The sequence below is a fragment of a genome, unplaced genomic scaffold (assembly GCF_019419815.1).
Source record: "Pyrus x bretschneideri cultivar Hongxiangsu unplaced genomic scaffold, Pyrus_bretschneideri_v1 Contig6, whole genome shotgun sequence".
NCBI classification, from domain to species: domain Eukaryota; kingdom Viridiplantae; phylum Streptophyta; class Magnoliopsida; order Rosales; family Rosaceae; genus Pyrus; species Pyrus x bretschneideri.
The window spans coordinates 6,639,918-6,652,376 of NW_025999798.1; the positions used below are offsets into that span (position 1 = coordinate 6,639,918).

General features: G+C 38.4%; 1 protein-coding gene across 2 annotated transcripts in view; it reads left to right on the forward strand.

Moving 5' to 3' along the window:
- Positions 1 to 12,459, forward strand: part of LOC103961250 — a 31,109-nt gene that overhangs the window by 17,922 nt on the left and 728 nt on the right. For both annotated transcript variants that reach the window (XR_007253651.1, XM_048571953.1), the window contains exons 38-61: positions 11 to 95; positions 842 to 1,543; positions 1,649 to 1,967; positions 2,535 to 2,693; positions 2,799 to 2,962; positions 3,048 to 3,228; positions 3,309 to 3,578; positions 3,678 to 3,884; positions 3,973 to 4,027; positions 4,688 to 4,818; positions 4,930 to 5,889; positions 5,974 to 6,050; positions 6,509 to 6,962; positions 7,065 to 7,151; positions 7,517 to 7,672; positions 7,766 to 7,950; positions 8,201 to 8,728; positions 9,819 to 9,996; positions 10,089 to 10,231; positions 10,319 to 10,445; positions 10,562 to 10,783; positions 11,158 to 11,514; positions 11,642 to 11,800; positions 11,908 to 12,189. Coding sequence is in view for 1 of the 2 variants with exons in the window: in XM_048571953.1 (XP_048427910.1) it covers positions 11 to 95; positions 842 to 1,543; positions 1,649 to 1,967; positions 2,535 to 2,693; positions 2,799 to 2,962; positions 3,048 to 3,228; positions 3,309 to 3,578; positions 3,678 to 3,884; positions 3,973 to 4,027; positions 4,688 to 4,818; positions 4,930 to 5,889; positions 5,974 to 6,050; positions 6,509 to 6,962; positions 7,065 to 7,151; positions 7,517 to 7,672; positions 7,766 to 7,950; positions 8,201 to 8,728; positions 9,819 to 9,996; positions 10,089 to 10,231; positions 10,319 to 10,445; positions 10,562 to 10,783; positions 11,158 to 11,514; positions 11,642 to 11,800; positions 11,908 to 12,189 (6,188 nt within the window). In the remaining variant the exon portion in view is untranslated. The remainder of the gene's footprint in view (positions 1 to 10; positions 96 to 841; positions 1,544 to 1,648; positions 1,968 to 2,534; positions 2,694 to 2,798; positions 2,963 to 3,047; positions 3,229 to 3,308; positions 3,579 to 3,677; positions 3,885 to 3,972; positions 4,028 to 4,687; positions 4,819 to 4,929; positions 5,890 to 5,973; positions 6,051 to 6,508; positions 6,963 to 7,064; positions 7,152 to 7,516; positions 7,673 to 7,765; positions 7,951 to 8,200; positions 8,729 to 9,818; positions 9,997 to 10,088; positions 10,232 to 10,318; positions 10,446 to 10,561; positions 10,784 to 11,157; positions 11,515 to 11,641; positions 11,801 to 11,907; positions 12,190 to 12,459) is intronic.

A 12,459-nucleotide genomic window follows, 5' to 3' on the forward strand; every position in this document is an offset into this window, starting at 1 on the left:
ATTTATGCAGAAAATGGTTCCTGTTACAACCTTACCTTTTGGAGGCCTCGAGCACCTTCAAATTATGTTATACTGGGAGATTGTGTGACATCAAGGTAGAGTTGAATGGAATGTTTTTCAGAGAACACTATTTTCTTGATGAAATGGAAATTACAAACTCTAGACAAGCAGTCCACATAAACAGAGATGAAACTAAAGGGTCCTATTTTACAAGAAGAGTCATCAAAGAATTTGGCCCCATGCTGCATATCCTTGCGTGTTTTATGCAGATGAGTTCCCAAGTAGTAATAAATTACAAAGGAAGGCAATGTAAATATCATAACTATGAGTTAATCTGGTGATCTTGTTTGTATGTGTCATGATTCCAAGTGTAAAGGTGGACTTCTTTTCCATCGCATGTACTTTTTGAGCTTATACGCTCAAATCTTGAGAAGAAGAAAAAATATGTTCGTTGTACGTTGCCATTAGGTAGAAACTTCCCAGGCATGTGCTAATGCTCCTTTGTCATTAGAAATTAGTAATCTTGGTGAGTTTTATTAAAGCTTGTTTAACCTGCATAAATTTTATTGTATCAAAGCAATTTACATGTGCCCGTGCCTATGTAATCATGATTTGTATTATTTTCATCTAGTTGTCCGGAAGTAAAAGGAACATAAAGTAGATGACCTAATTAATAATATATGGATGGTTTGGGTACAGATCACGGTATTTCGTTTATTTTCTTGATTGTTGATCTATCTGGGGAAGATACTCACCTTGTTTGTTCAAGCTGTTCTGTTTTGTGTGATAGTGTGTTTCGATGCTATACTTAGTTATTTTTGGTTTCTTGTGATGTCATCAGGCCAGTTCCTCCTTCACAGGCAGTAATGGCAGTGAGTAATGCATATGGGCGTGTGCGTCAACCAATTGGTTTTAATCTCATAGGCTTGTTTTCTACTATTCAAGGATTTGGTGGGGGGGATTCTGATGTTGGTAGTGATTGTTCTCTTTGGATGCCCATAGCACCACCCGGATACATAGCATTGGGTTGTCTAGCAAATATAGGGAAAGAGCAGCCACCTAATCATATAGTTTATTGCCTACGTTCTGATCTTGTTACTTCAACAACATATTCAGAATGCTTATTTTCTTCTCCATCAAATCCTCATTTTGCATCTGCATTTAGCATCTGGCGCGTGGAGAATGTTCTTGGATCATTTCATGCCCATTCTTCTACTGAATGCCCTTCTAAAGACAATTGTTGTAACCTCAATCATCTTCTTCTTTGGAATTGGAATCGCCAACAATCTTCTCCTAAAGAATCTGCCTCAAATTTGGCTGTTGACATTAAGTATGCAAGTCACCAAACCAGAAACCAGACTGGAAATTCTTCTCGATGGGATATAGTCAGATCAATTTCAAAGGCAAATAATTGTTTTATGTCGACCCCCAACTTTGAGAGAATCTGGTGGGACAAGGGTAGTGACCTCCGCCGACCAGTCTCAATATGGCGGCCCATCGCGCGTTGTGGCTATGCTATATTGGGCGATTGCATAACCGAAGGGTTGGAAATTTTATCTTTGTGTGTTCTTTATCAGGTTTTTGTCAGTTGAATTTTTATTGTTATTGTGATTTTTGCTAACCAACATGTGTTCTTTCTTTCTTTCAGCTTAGAACCTCCAGCTGTGGGCATAATTTTTAAGGCTGATGATCCTGAAGTATCTGCAAAACCTGTACAATTTACTAAAGTTGCCCACGTTGTAGGGAAAGGTTTCGATGAAGTATTCTTTTGGTACCCACTTGCTCCGCCTGGTTATGCATCTCTTGGATGCATAGTCTCCAGGACGGGTGAAGCCCCATGTGTTGATACAATTTGTTGCCCTAGGATGGATTTTGTTAACCAAGCTAATATTCTTGAGGCGCCAATTTCAAGATCTTCGACTTCAAAGGGATCTCAGTGCTGGAGCGTTTGGAGAGTTGAAAATCAGGTTGGGTTTCTATCTTTCTTTATTCAGTTTATTTAATTTTGTGTGGAGTTAGTGGGGGGGCTGGGGAGGGGATTGGGAGACATAAACTAAAGATCTAACCTAAAGATAACTGGTGGCCACAGCCTATACAAGAAATTAAGTTACATTCAGCTCAAAACTTGCACCTAATCATGTAAGAAGTATCCTACATTTCTTGGTCACCAAAGTTCTTCAAGAACCTAAATATTTATTCTAGCCCCAAAAAGTCCACTGCCCTGCCTTGTCATTGAATATCTTGTTATTTATATCTATAAAAATAAAAATAAATAAAAAAACAGAAAAACAGAAAGAAGTCAGATCTTGTTAGATGAAGATTTGGTTACCTGTCGGTCTAAATCTGCCATGTAAGTATGCAGCTACCATGCCTGAAGTTTGGTACAAAAATTATGAGAGAAAAGTAACTTTTGCCTTCATATGAAGTTTTTATTTTTATTTTACAATGATGTGTTTGTATTTAACTTATTATGTTTATTGTGCCATAATTATACAAGTTTTTACGTAATTCGGGGCTTTCTTCTGTTTCTGCAGGCCTCCACTTTTCTTGCACGGGCTGATTTGAAAAAACCGTCAAGCAGATTGGCTTATGCTATTGGTGATTCCTTGAAGCCAAAGACTAGGGAAAATATAACAGCAGAGGTGAAGCTAAGATGCTTCTCTTTAACTGTTCTAGACAGCTTATGTGGAATGGTACGTCTCATAAACACATTTCTAAATGCATAAACTGATGTAAAGGTGGTTTTCATTTCATACTGTTAGTTGTCTTGGTTATGTTGGATAACTTCGATTTTTCAGATGAAACCTCTATTTGACACGACAATCACCAATATCAAGCTTGCAACACATGGCCGACTGGAGGCTATGAATGCAGTACTGATTTCCTCTATTGCTGCATCAACATTCAATACTCAATTGGAAGCGTGGGAGCCACTTGTGGAGCCTTTCGATGGAATATTCAAGTATTATATGAGCTCTTTCTATTTGATTTTGAGTTCAGTTAAATTTTTGTAATACTCAGGAACTATTTTTGTTGACTTTGTCAAGGTTTGAAACTTATGATACTAATGTGCACTCGCCATCAAAATTTGGGAAGACAGTGCGTATTGCTGCCACCAGTATCCTTAATTTAAATGTCAGTGCTGCAAACCTTGAAACTTTTATTGGGAGTGTTCTTTCGTGGAAAAGACAATTAGAACTTGAACAGAAAGCAATGAAGATAAATGAGGTAATACCTAGGTTTGATTTCTTGTGTACCTATGCTTCCTGTATTAACAATACTTTGAATACCAAATTGTGTCTTTGCAGGAAGCTGGTGGTCTATATGGACAAGGAGAGGACCAGACTCTCTTTGCATTGGATGAAGATGACTTTCAGACTGTAATTGTAGAGAATAAACTTGGGTGTGAGATATATGTGAAAAGAGTTGAGGAAAACTCAGACAGAGTGGACTGGTTACATCATGGTGACTACATTTCCATATGGGTGCCTCCTCCAAGGTTTTCTGATAGGTTCAATGTTGTAGATGAATCTAAGGAAGCACGTTATTATGTTGCTATACAGATACACGAAGCCAAGGTTGTTACTGTTGTTAAATTTATTGTTTTTTCTTACCTTAAATGTTGTATCATTTTGTTTTCTACTTTCAGGAGATAAGATTGATTCTTTTGTTTGCAGGATTTACCTATTATAGATGATGGTAACGGCCATAATTTCTTCTGTGCTTTGCGCCTTGTTGTTGATAGTCAAGCAACAGATCAACAAAAACTTTTTCCTCAAAGTGCAAGGACAAAATGTGTTAAGCCTGCAGTTTCAGAATTCAATAACTTGAATGAAGGCACAGCGGAATGGAATGAACTTTTCATATTTGAAGTTCCCCGGAAGGTTTCTGACATAGTTATTACTGGATTTTACTCTTTCCTCCCACTTTTTATTCTTTAAGTTTCCAAGCTTGAGTGTGCAAGTGTTGCAGGGCCCAGCTAAAGTGGAAGTGGAGGTGACAAACCTTGCAGCAAAAGCAGGAAAGGGTATGTACTATCGGCAACCTTCCCTGAATTATGCTTTCTTTCTTGTTTTGAACTTGCATCCACATATATTGATTCATGCACTTAGGTTGTTGAGTCACTAGTTTATCTAGCATTAATAAACCTCTTATTCAAAAGGGGAATGAAATCTTCAGCGCATTGAATATCTTCTCCCACAGTTACTACATATTAAAGAAAGTTGAGGTTCCATCATAAAACCAATTGCCATTATGGGGAATAGCCCAACTACTTATAAGCACATGCAGGGTCCCTCCTCTCATCAATAAGGGATTCATTCTTAACACATATTCCATCTTGTGTGTTTATGATATATTCTGATGGCTATCTGTTGCTGCTCTGAACGTGTTTTTTGGATAGGTTTTTACCAAATCCGAGCTTCACTTTGTATTAACTGCTTTCTTTTTTTCCAGTTCATTTATTAATCATGTGTACTTGACAAATGTATCACGACTGTTCTCTTTTGAATCTTTTTTCGTTTTTCTTTATCTTTTTGGTTGGATATTTTGGGCCTATTCATGCAGAAGGATACGATACTACTTAGTAATCATTATTTTCTCGTTTTCTTTGCAATTTCTTACTGAACATAATCATCTGGAGGCAAATTTCTTATGCATTTGTTATGGTCTCAATACAATGATACAGGGGAAGTTGTGGGTGCACTCTCATTTTCTGTTGGGCAAGGTGCAAATGTGTTGAGGAAAATGGCTTCAGTTAGGGTGTTCCATCAAGGTCATGATGTTCAGAACGTAGTATCACATCCACTAAGGGGCAGGGTGAGCATATTTCACCTTATTTATGCATTGATCGGTGTCATTGGTTGTGCACATGTACTGTCTTAGCAATTGACTGTTTTTTTCGTTCTTCTTTGATGCTGTACTTTAAAGGTTCGACATAACAGTACCGAAGACACGGACAAATGTGGATGCCTGCTGGTTTCAACTTCTTATTTCGAGAGGAAAACAACTCCAAGTTTTCAAAGAGATCTGGAGGCTGAAAATGTAACCGATAGAGACATAGGTTTCTCTGTTGGACTTGGCCCGGATGGTGCTTGGCAGAACATTCGGTCACTGCTTCCATTGTCAGTTGTCCCGAAAGGGTTACAGAATGATTTCATGGCGTTGGAAGTTGTTGTGAAAAATGGCAAGAAGCATGCAATATTCAGGGGTCTTGCAACAGTTGTAAATGAGACTGATGTTAAGTTGAAAATTTCAGTCTGTCATGCATCTCGAATTCAAGGTCGTGATTCCTCTCTAAGAAGAAGTGATAGCATAAATCCTGGGAGTTCTTTTACTTTGCCTTGGAGAAGTACATCCAGTGATTCTGACCAGTGCTTACAAATATGTCCTTCCGTTGATCATCCTCAGCCTCCATATTCATGGGGTTCTCTCGCGGCAGTGGGTACTGGTTATACATATGGAAAGGACCTGACTATTATAGATCAGGTTTCACTTTCTAGACAATATACTTCAAAGCAGGAAAATAATTTGCAAAATGTTACTTTCAAGTTGAATCAGCTTGAGAAGAAGGATATACTTTTGTGTTGTACTAGTACCATAAACAAACAGTTTTGGCTTAGTGTCGGGGCGGATGCCTCGGCGCTTCATACTGAACTAAATGCACCTGTTTATGACTGGAAAATATCTGTCCATTCTCCTATGAAGTTGGAAAATCGCCTTTCCTGTCCGGCTGAATTCACAATCTGGGAAAGAACCGGAGATGGAAAATGCGTTGAACGACAGCATGGTATGATCTCTTCACGTGGGGGTGTACATATATATTCAGCGGACATTCAGAAACCTTTGTATCTTACATTGTTTGTCGAGGGTGGTTGGGTCCTGGAGAAGGTACTAGCTCTGTCTAAATATAAGTAACATGCTTGTTATATCTACATACCATTGTGAGTTTAATAACTATGGTTGTTCTGGCAGGACCCCATTCTTCTTTTGAATCTTTATTCCAATGACCATGTCTCGTCATTCTGGATGGTTCACCAGAAAAGTAAAAGGTTTGTGGTTCCGGAGAAAAGATTTCTTTGACATTTTTTTGTTTGTTTGTTGTAAAAGGTGTTATTGTACTGTTGTTCCCAAAAGCTCAACCTGTTAGGATGTAGGTGAATTCATATAATATTCAACACTTCTCCCTTATGGATTTCTGCCAACCAGCATGAAACCCAATACATGGTTTTCAGTGAACATTAAGAGGTTTTAATTGCAAGGATTCCAACTCAGAATCTCTTGCTGTTATGCTATGTTAGGTTTTTATGCTGGAAATAATTTTTTGTATGACGTTTCCTCATATTTTTTGTTCTACACTTGTGTGCCATTTATAATGTCCTAGGATGAGGTCTCATTGGTATGTCTGAAATGATTACTTACTGGAAAATTTAAACATTTCTTGTAAATAATGTAACACGTAATTTATTAATTATCAGATTCATTATCTCCACTACCATCATTTTCGCAGGAGACTGCGCGTGAGTATTGAACGTGACATGGGAGGAACCACTGTTGCACCCAAAACAATAAAGTTTTTTGTTCCGTACTGGATTACTAATGATTCATATATTTCATTGGCATATCGAGTGGTAGAAGTAGAACCTTCGGACAATGCAGATACAGACTCCCTAATGCTTTCTAGGGCAGTCAAGTCTGCAACACCAGCCTTGAGAAGTCCCACAAACTCTAGGGACAGGAAGCATTCTGCCACAAGGAGAAACATTCAAGTACTTGAAGTTATTGAGGACACTAGTCCTGTTCCTAACATGCTTTCTCCACAAGATTATGCTAGCCGTAGTGGGGCTTCGCTGTTTCCATCTCAAAAAGATGTGTATCTGTCCTCACGAGTGGGGCTTTCTGTTGCCATGCATCATTCAGAAATTTACAGTCCTGGGATATCTCTTTTTGAACTGGAAAAGAAGGTGATTTCAATAGAGCATCAGATCATTTTCCTTTTCATGATTATGCTTTGCAGTTGCTGAAATTTGTTCACTATCATATGATCTTTGAACTTTCTTTTCCAGGAAAGGCTTGATGTAAAAGTGTTCAGTTCAGATGGATCTTATTACAAGCTTTCAGCGAGACTGAGCATGACCTCAGACAGAACAAAGGTTGAATTTAAATATCTTGTGACGTAAATCTTTAATGATTCTCCTCTGAGAAACTGCTAGAAAGAATGTGACAAGGGACTTACCAAATTAGATATGTAAAACATTAGCTCTGAAGCCGGATTACAGAAAATAAGTTAACCCTTAAAGAAAAATGATGAAAGATTCTCTTCACCAGACCATCTGCATGTTTAGAGAGGACAGAAGGTTCCTTTCATTGGAGGTTCCTTACTCCTTAGTCCTTAGTAAAAGCTATTGTTGTTAGTCCCAATTTTTCGTACTTGATGGTACTCATAAGCTACGCATTTGTCAAGTTTCTTTGGTGTATGTTAATAATAATAAACAACTGCTCGATGGTTAATATTCAGGTTGTGCACTTCCAGCCCCACACCTTGTTTATTAATAGAGTTGGTTACAGACTCTGCCTGCAACAGTGTGATTCTCAGTCCGTGGCATGGATTCATCCCACGGACTCTCCAAAGCCCTTTTGTTGGCAGTCTAGTGCCAAAGTCGAATTGTTGAAGGTCAGTGAAGCTTTATAATCTTTCATGTTCGCTAATTATGTATGAATAGCATACATAGTCTGAATCCCAAGTGGGATTTATTATTCTTATCAGGTGCGGGTGGATGGTTACAAATGGAGTGCACCATTTAGTGTTTCTAGTGAAGGTGTCATGCGTGTTTGCTTGAAGAAGGATGACGGAAATGATCAACTTCAATTTCGAATAGCTGTAAGAAGTGGAGCTAAGAACTCAAGCTATGAAGTTGTTTTCCGTCCAAACTCTTCTATTAGTCCTTACAGGTAATGGTTCACTATGTCTTATGAAAGCTTGTGAAATGCAAAGAGAGAATGTAGTTATCATAAGGTATTGTAAGATATGGACGTTAATTCTTTTTGACGAAAGTGAAATTTTGTTGAACTTGTAATGTCTGTTAATATGGAATTTATCTTATTACAGTACAATAAGTCATAAATACTGTTTCTTCTCCTTTACTTGTATGCATGTGTTCCTTTGTTTTTTGGTCCACTGCTAATAGTTTTCGATCAACAGGATTGAAAATCGTTCCATGTTTTTACCCATCCGAATTCGCCAGGTGGATGGTACCAACGATTCATGGAAAGTTCTTCCTCCCAATACAGCAGCTTCTTTTTTATGGGAAGATCTTGGCAGAAGACGTTTATTAGAGATCCTGGTTGAGGGGGAAGACCCATTAAAATCAGGGAAGTATGATATTGATGAGATTTCTGATCACCAAGCCATTCATGTGGGAAATGTGCCTTCTAAAGCTTTACGTGTTACTGTTATAAAAGAAGAGAAAGTGAATGTCATCAAGATGAGTGACTGGATGCCAGAAATTGATCCTTCTGGAATCTTGAGTACAAGCCACTCATCACCTCTGTCTCAGCTTTCTATACAGCAACAATCACCAATGATCGCTGATTGTGAGTTTCATGTTATCATTGAGCTTGCTGAGCTTGGGATATCCATTATTGACCATACACCCGAAGAAATCTTGTACCTTTCGGTCCAGAATCTTGTGTGTGCATTTTCAACTGGCTTAGGTTCTGGAATCAGTAGGTAAGTTTGCTTTCAATTTTGTGGCTTGGAGAACAATTTGTTTAATTTATTAGTTAGTGGGGTGCAGTTTCCTTAACTGTGAAAAATCTTGAGTGTCGTCCCACGTGTGAGGCCCAACGGCCACACGTGTTCTACATCACGCATTGTGTTGTCTACGTGCTAAACTTGAAAACTCAACACACGTGAGGGGGAGTATTTGAATGAATTCCACATTGATGGGAAGAACACCCCAATGGGTAGTTAGGAATGTCGGTACTACAAGATAGAGAATGCACAAAGTAAAGTAGAAAATGGACACCAAGAATTTACATGGTTCGGCAATTTATGCCTACGTCCACGGAACAACAATCAATCTTCACTATATGAAAATGATGAGTACAACAAGAGTAGTCTTACCAAGCCAAAGACAAGATTTGATGGATACAAAAAAGTATAACACACACTTTCTATCACTCTAAACTTCACTCACATAATGTGTAGTGGAACACTCTCACTCTCACTCTTGGAGTGGAACTCTAGCTTTGAACTTGATCCTTTTCTACTCTCATGTTTGCTAGCAACACCAACACACCTATTTATAGGTGGGTTTTTGCCATCATACCCATTGCACACCGACTTTGGCTAGAAATGATAGCCACACAATTATACAAACTGCTAGAACTTTCTAGAATATGCATGCGCTCCACCGACATGCATATTTGGACCAGATTTTTCTAGTTCCTTGGCACTTGGTTTGCTTATATAAGATGCTAGAATTTTCTAGCATCCATCCTTTTATAATGGGCTGGATCTTTAATGTCCTTCATCATGGGCTGGACCCATGGTTTACCAACATAGGTTTATGGTGGAACCCCAACTTTCTTTTCATACCCTGTAAGGGGCAATCTTCCTCCTGTAACATAGTGAACATATGCATATCAAGTTCAAAAGCTAATAAATACATTTGGGAAAAAAAGATGCTAAATGATGCAACATTATCATCAACTACTGTGGCCTAAAATTGTGATTCTTTTAGCATTATGTGTACTTACCAGGATTGTAATGTCCGAAAATTATTAAATCTGGAAGCCTTTTTGTGTCATGTTTTCAGGTTCAAACTTAGAATGCGCGGGATACAATTGGATAACCAGTTGCCCCTTAGTCCAACTCCAGTTCTTTTTAGACCTCAGAAAGTTGGAGATGATACTGACTATATCTTGAAAGTTTCAATCACAATGCAGTCAAATGGGTCACTAGATCTATGTGTCTATCCATATATCGGTCTCCAGGTAAATATAAGAAAGTTACCATTTTCCAAAAGAAGGTTTTCTCATTATTTTTTTCTCCAGTTTATATTAATTACATGCAACTGATTATTCAGGGACCTGAAAATTCTGCCTTTTTGGTAAACATTCATGAGCCAATCATTTGGCGCCTTCATGAGATGATTCAGCAGGTCAACCTCAGTCGGTTGTCTGATACTCAAACAACTGCTGTTTCTGTTGATCCGATTATTGAAATTGGGTATTCAAGGACTCCAAAATTGTCTTATCATTGTTTTTCACTACATTTAGTCGTAATTCCCTTAAATAATGTTACTTGTACTTGCAGAGTTCTTAGCATTTCAGAGGTTCGATTCAAAGTGTCAATGGCTATGTCACCTAGTCAGCGGCCAAGAGGCGTCCTTGGCTTTTGGGCATCTTTGATGACTGCATTGGGGAACACTGAGAATATGCCAGTAAGCGTTGGGATTCTTCCTCCTGCTGTTTTCTGATTTCATGGTTTTTTTCTTTCTTTCTGGAATTCATCCTAGAAGCTTTCGGCTGGCCTAAGTATTTACGTTTGTTATTTTAGGTGAGGATATACCAAAAGTTTAATGAGAATGTGTGCATGAGGCAGAGTTCAATGATTAGTATTGCTATTTCAAACGCTCAAAAGGATCTTTTAGGCCAACCTCTTCAACTGCTATCTGGTGTTGACATATTGGGCAATGCAAGTAGTGCCCTTGGACACATGAGCAAGGGCATGGCTGCCTTATCATTTGATAAGAAGTTCATTCAAAGCCGACAGAGAAAGGTTTGCTTTAGATTGCCATTCGAAAAGGTCTTTTCACCTGTGCACTGATTATTTTATCATACATACAATTTTCTATGGTTGCAACAGTGTTACGTTCTTATAACACATGTGAGGGAGATAAAACAATTATTGGTCAACGTATATTTGGGGAAGTTATTGATTTATTAAATTAATATTTTTTACATAAATTTGTTCATATACGGTAATGGATATAGCAAATGCAATGTACCGTACTCTCCTTGGGCTGTACTTTTCCAGCTCTTGCTCATTGCAATTTCGGCACTGCTAAATCTCAGTATTTCACTTATGGCTATATTATCTGGACTGTTTGTATTTATTTACTTTTATTTTAATTAAAAATTTTCACTTTTCAGGAAAGCAAGGGTGTAGAGGACTTTGGTGATGTTCTCAGAGAGGGAGGTGGAGCACTGGCGAAAGGCCTCTTCAGAGGAGTTACTGGCATATTGACAAAGCCGCTTGAAGGTGCCAAAAATTCTGGCGTTGAGGGTTTTGTTCAAGGTGTTGGGAAAGGATTAATAGGTGCAGCTGCACAACCAGTGAGCGGGGTTCTAGATCTTCTGTCAAAAACTACTGAGGGTGCCAATGCGATGAGAATGAAGATAGCATCAGCAATAACTTCTGATGAGCAACTCCTCCGCAAAAGGCTGCCTCGTGTAATCGGTGGTGATAATTTGATTCGACCGTATGATGGGTACAAAGCACAAGGACAGGTACTAATTTTTTGACTGCTTTGTCAGTAATGTTATTTTTTTTATATTAATTGAACTTGGTTTAGTTTTATTGATACCCCCTTTGTTGCTCGTTCTTACTAAAACTTTCTTTTTCTTGGTCATGAAGGCTATATTGCAGCTGGCGGAATCAGGCTCGTTTTTCCTCCAGGTTGATCTGTTTAAAGTACGTGGGAAGTTTGCTCTATCAGATGCTTACGAAGATCACTCTTTACTACGCAAAGGAAAAATTCTTCTAGTCACTCATCGAAGAGCGATACTGTTGCAAGTAAGTTAGCAGATTAGAATCATTCGTAGTGCTACAGTCCTTTCCTATCATCTATAAGTGATAGTAAAAAGTCACCAAACAATGACATTGTAACTTTTGTCATTCAGCAACCCTTCAATGTAGCTCAGAAGAAGTTCAACCCCGCTAGGGATCCATGTTCTGTATTGTGGGATGTACTTTGGGATGACCTGGTGATAATGGAAAAGTCGTACGGGAAAAAGGACCATCCAAAGTCTCCACCTTCACGGGTCATTCTTTATTTACAAGATAAACCAGAGATGAGGGAACACGTTCGTATCATAAAATGCATCCGTGATACCCCCCAAGCACTTGACGTGTACTCATCAATTGAACGAGCAATGAACACTTATGGACCAAACAAACCAAAGGTTAGATTTTAATGCCATATCAATGAGCTTTTGCAGTGTCAGGTTGTTGCATTGACTTTTTACTTGTTCAAATCACCATGAAATGCTAAACTTGTCCATACAAACTAAAGAAAAATCGAAAATATGCAAACTGAAGAAAAATCGAAAGTATTTTACACCGTTGCATTGGTGTTGCTGATAGATACAGTTATCTTTCTGAAGGCTTCTTGTTTGTGATATTCTTCTCAACTTTTGTGACATTCTTCCTGGACAGTTGACGTTTTACATGAA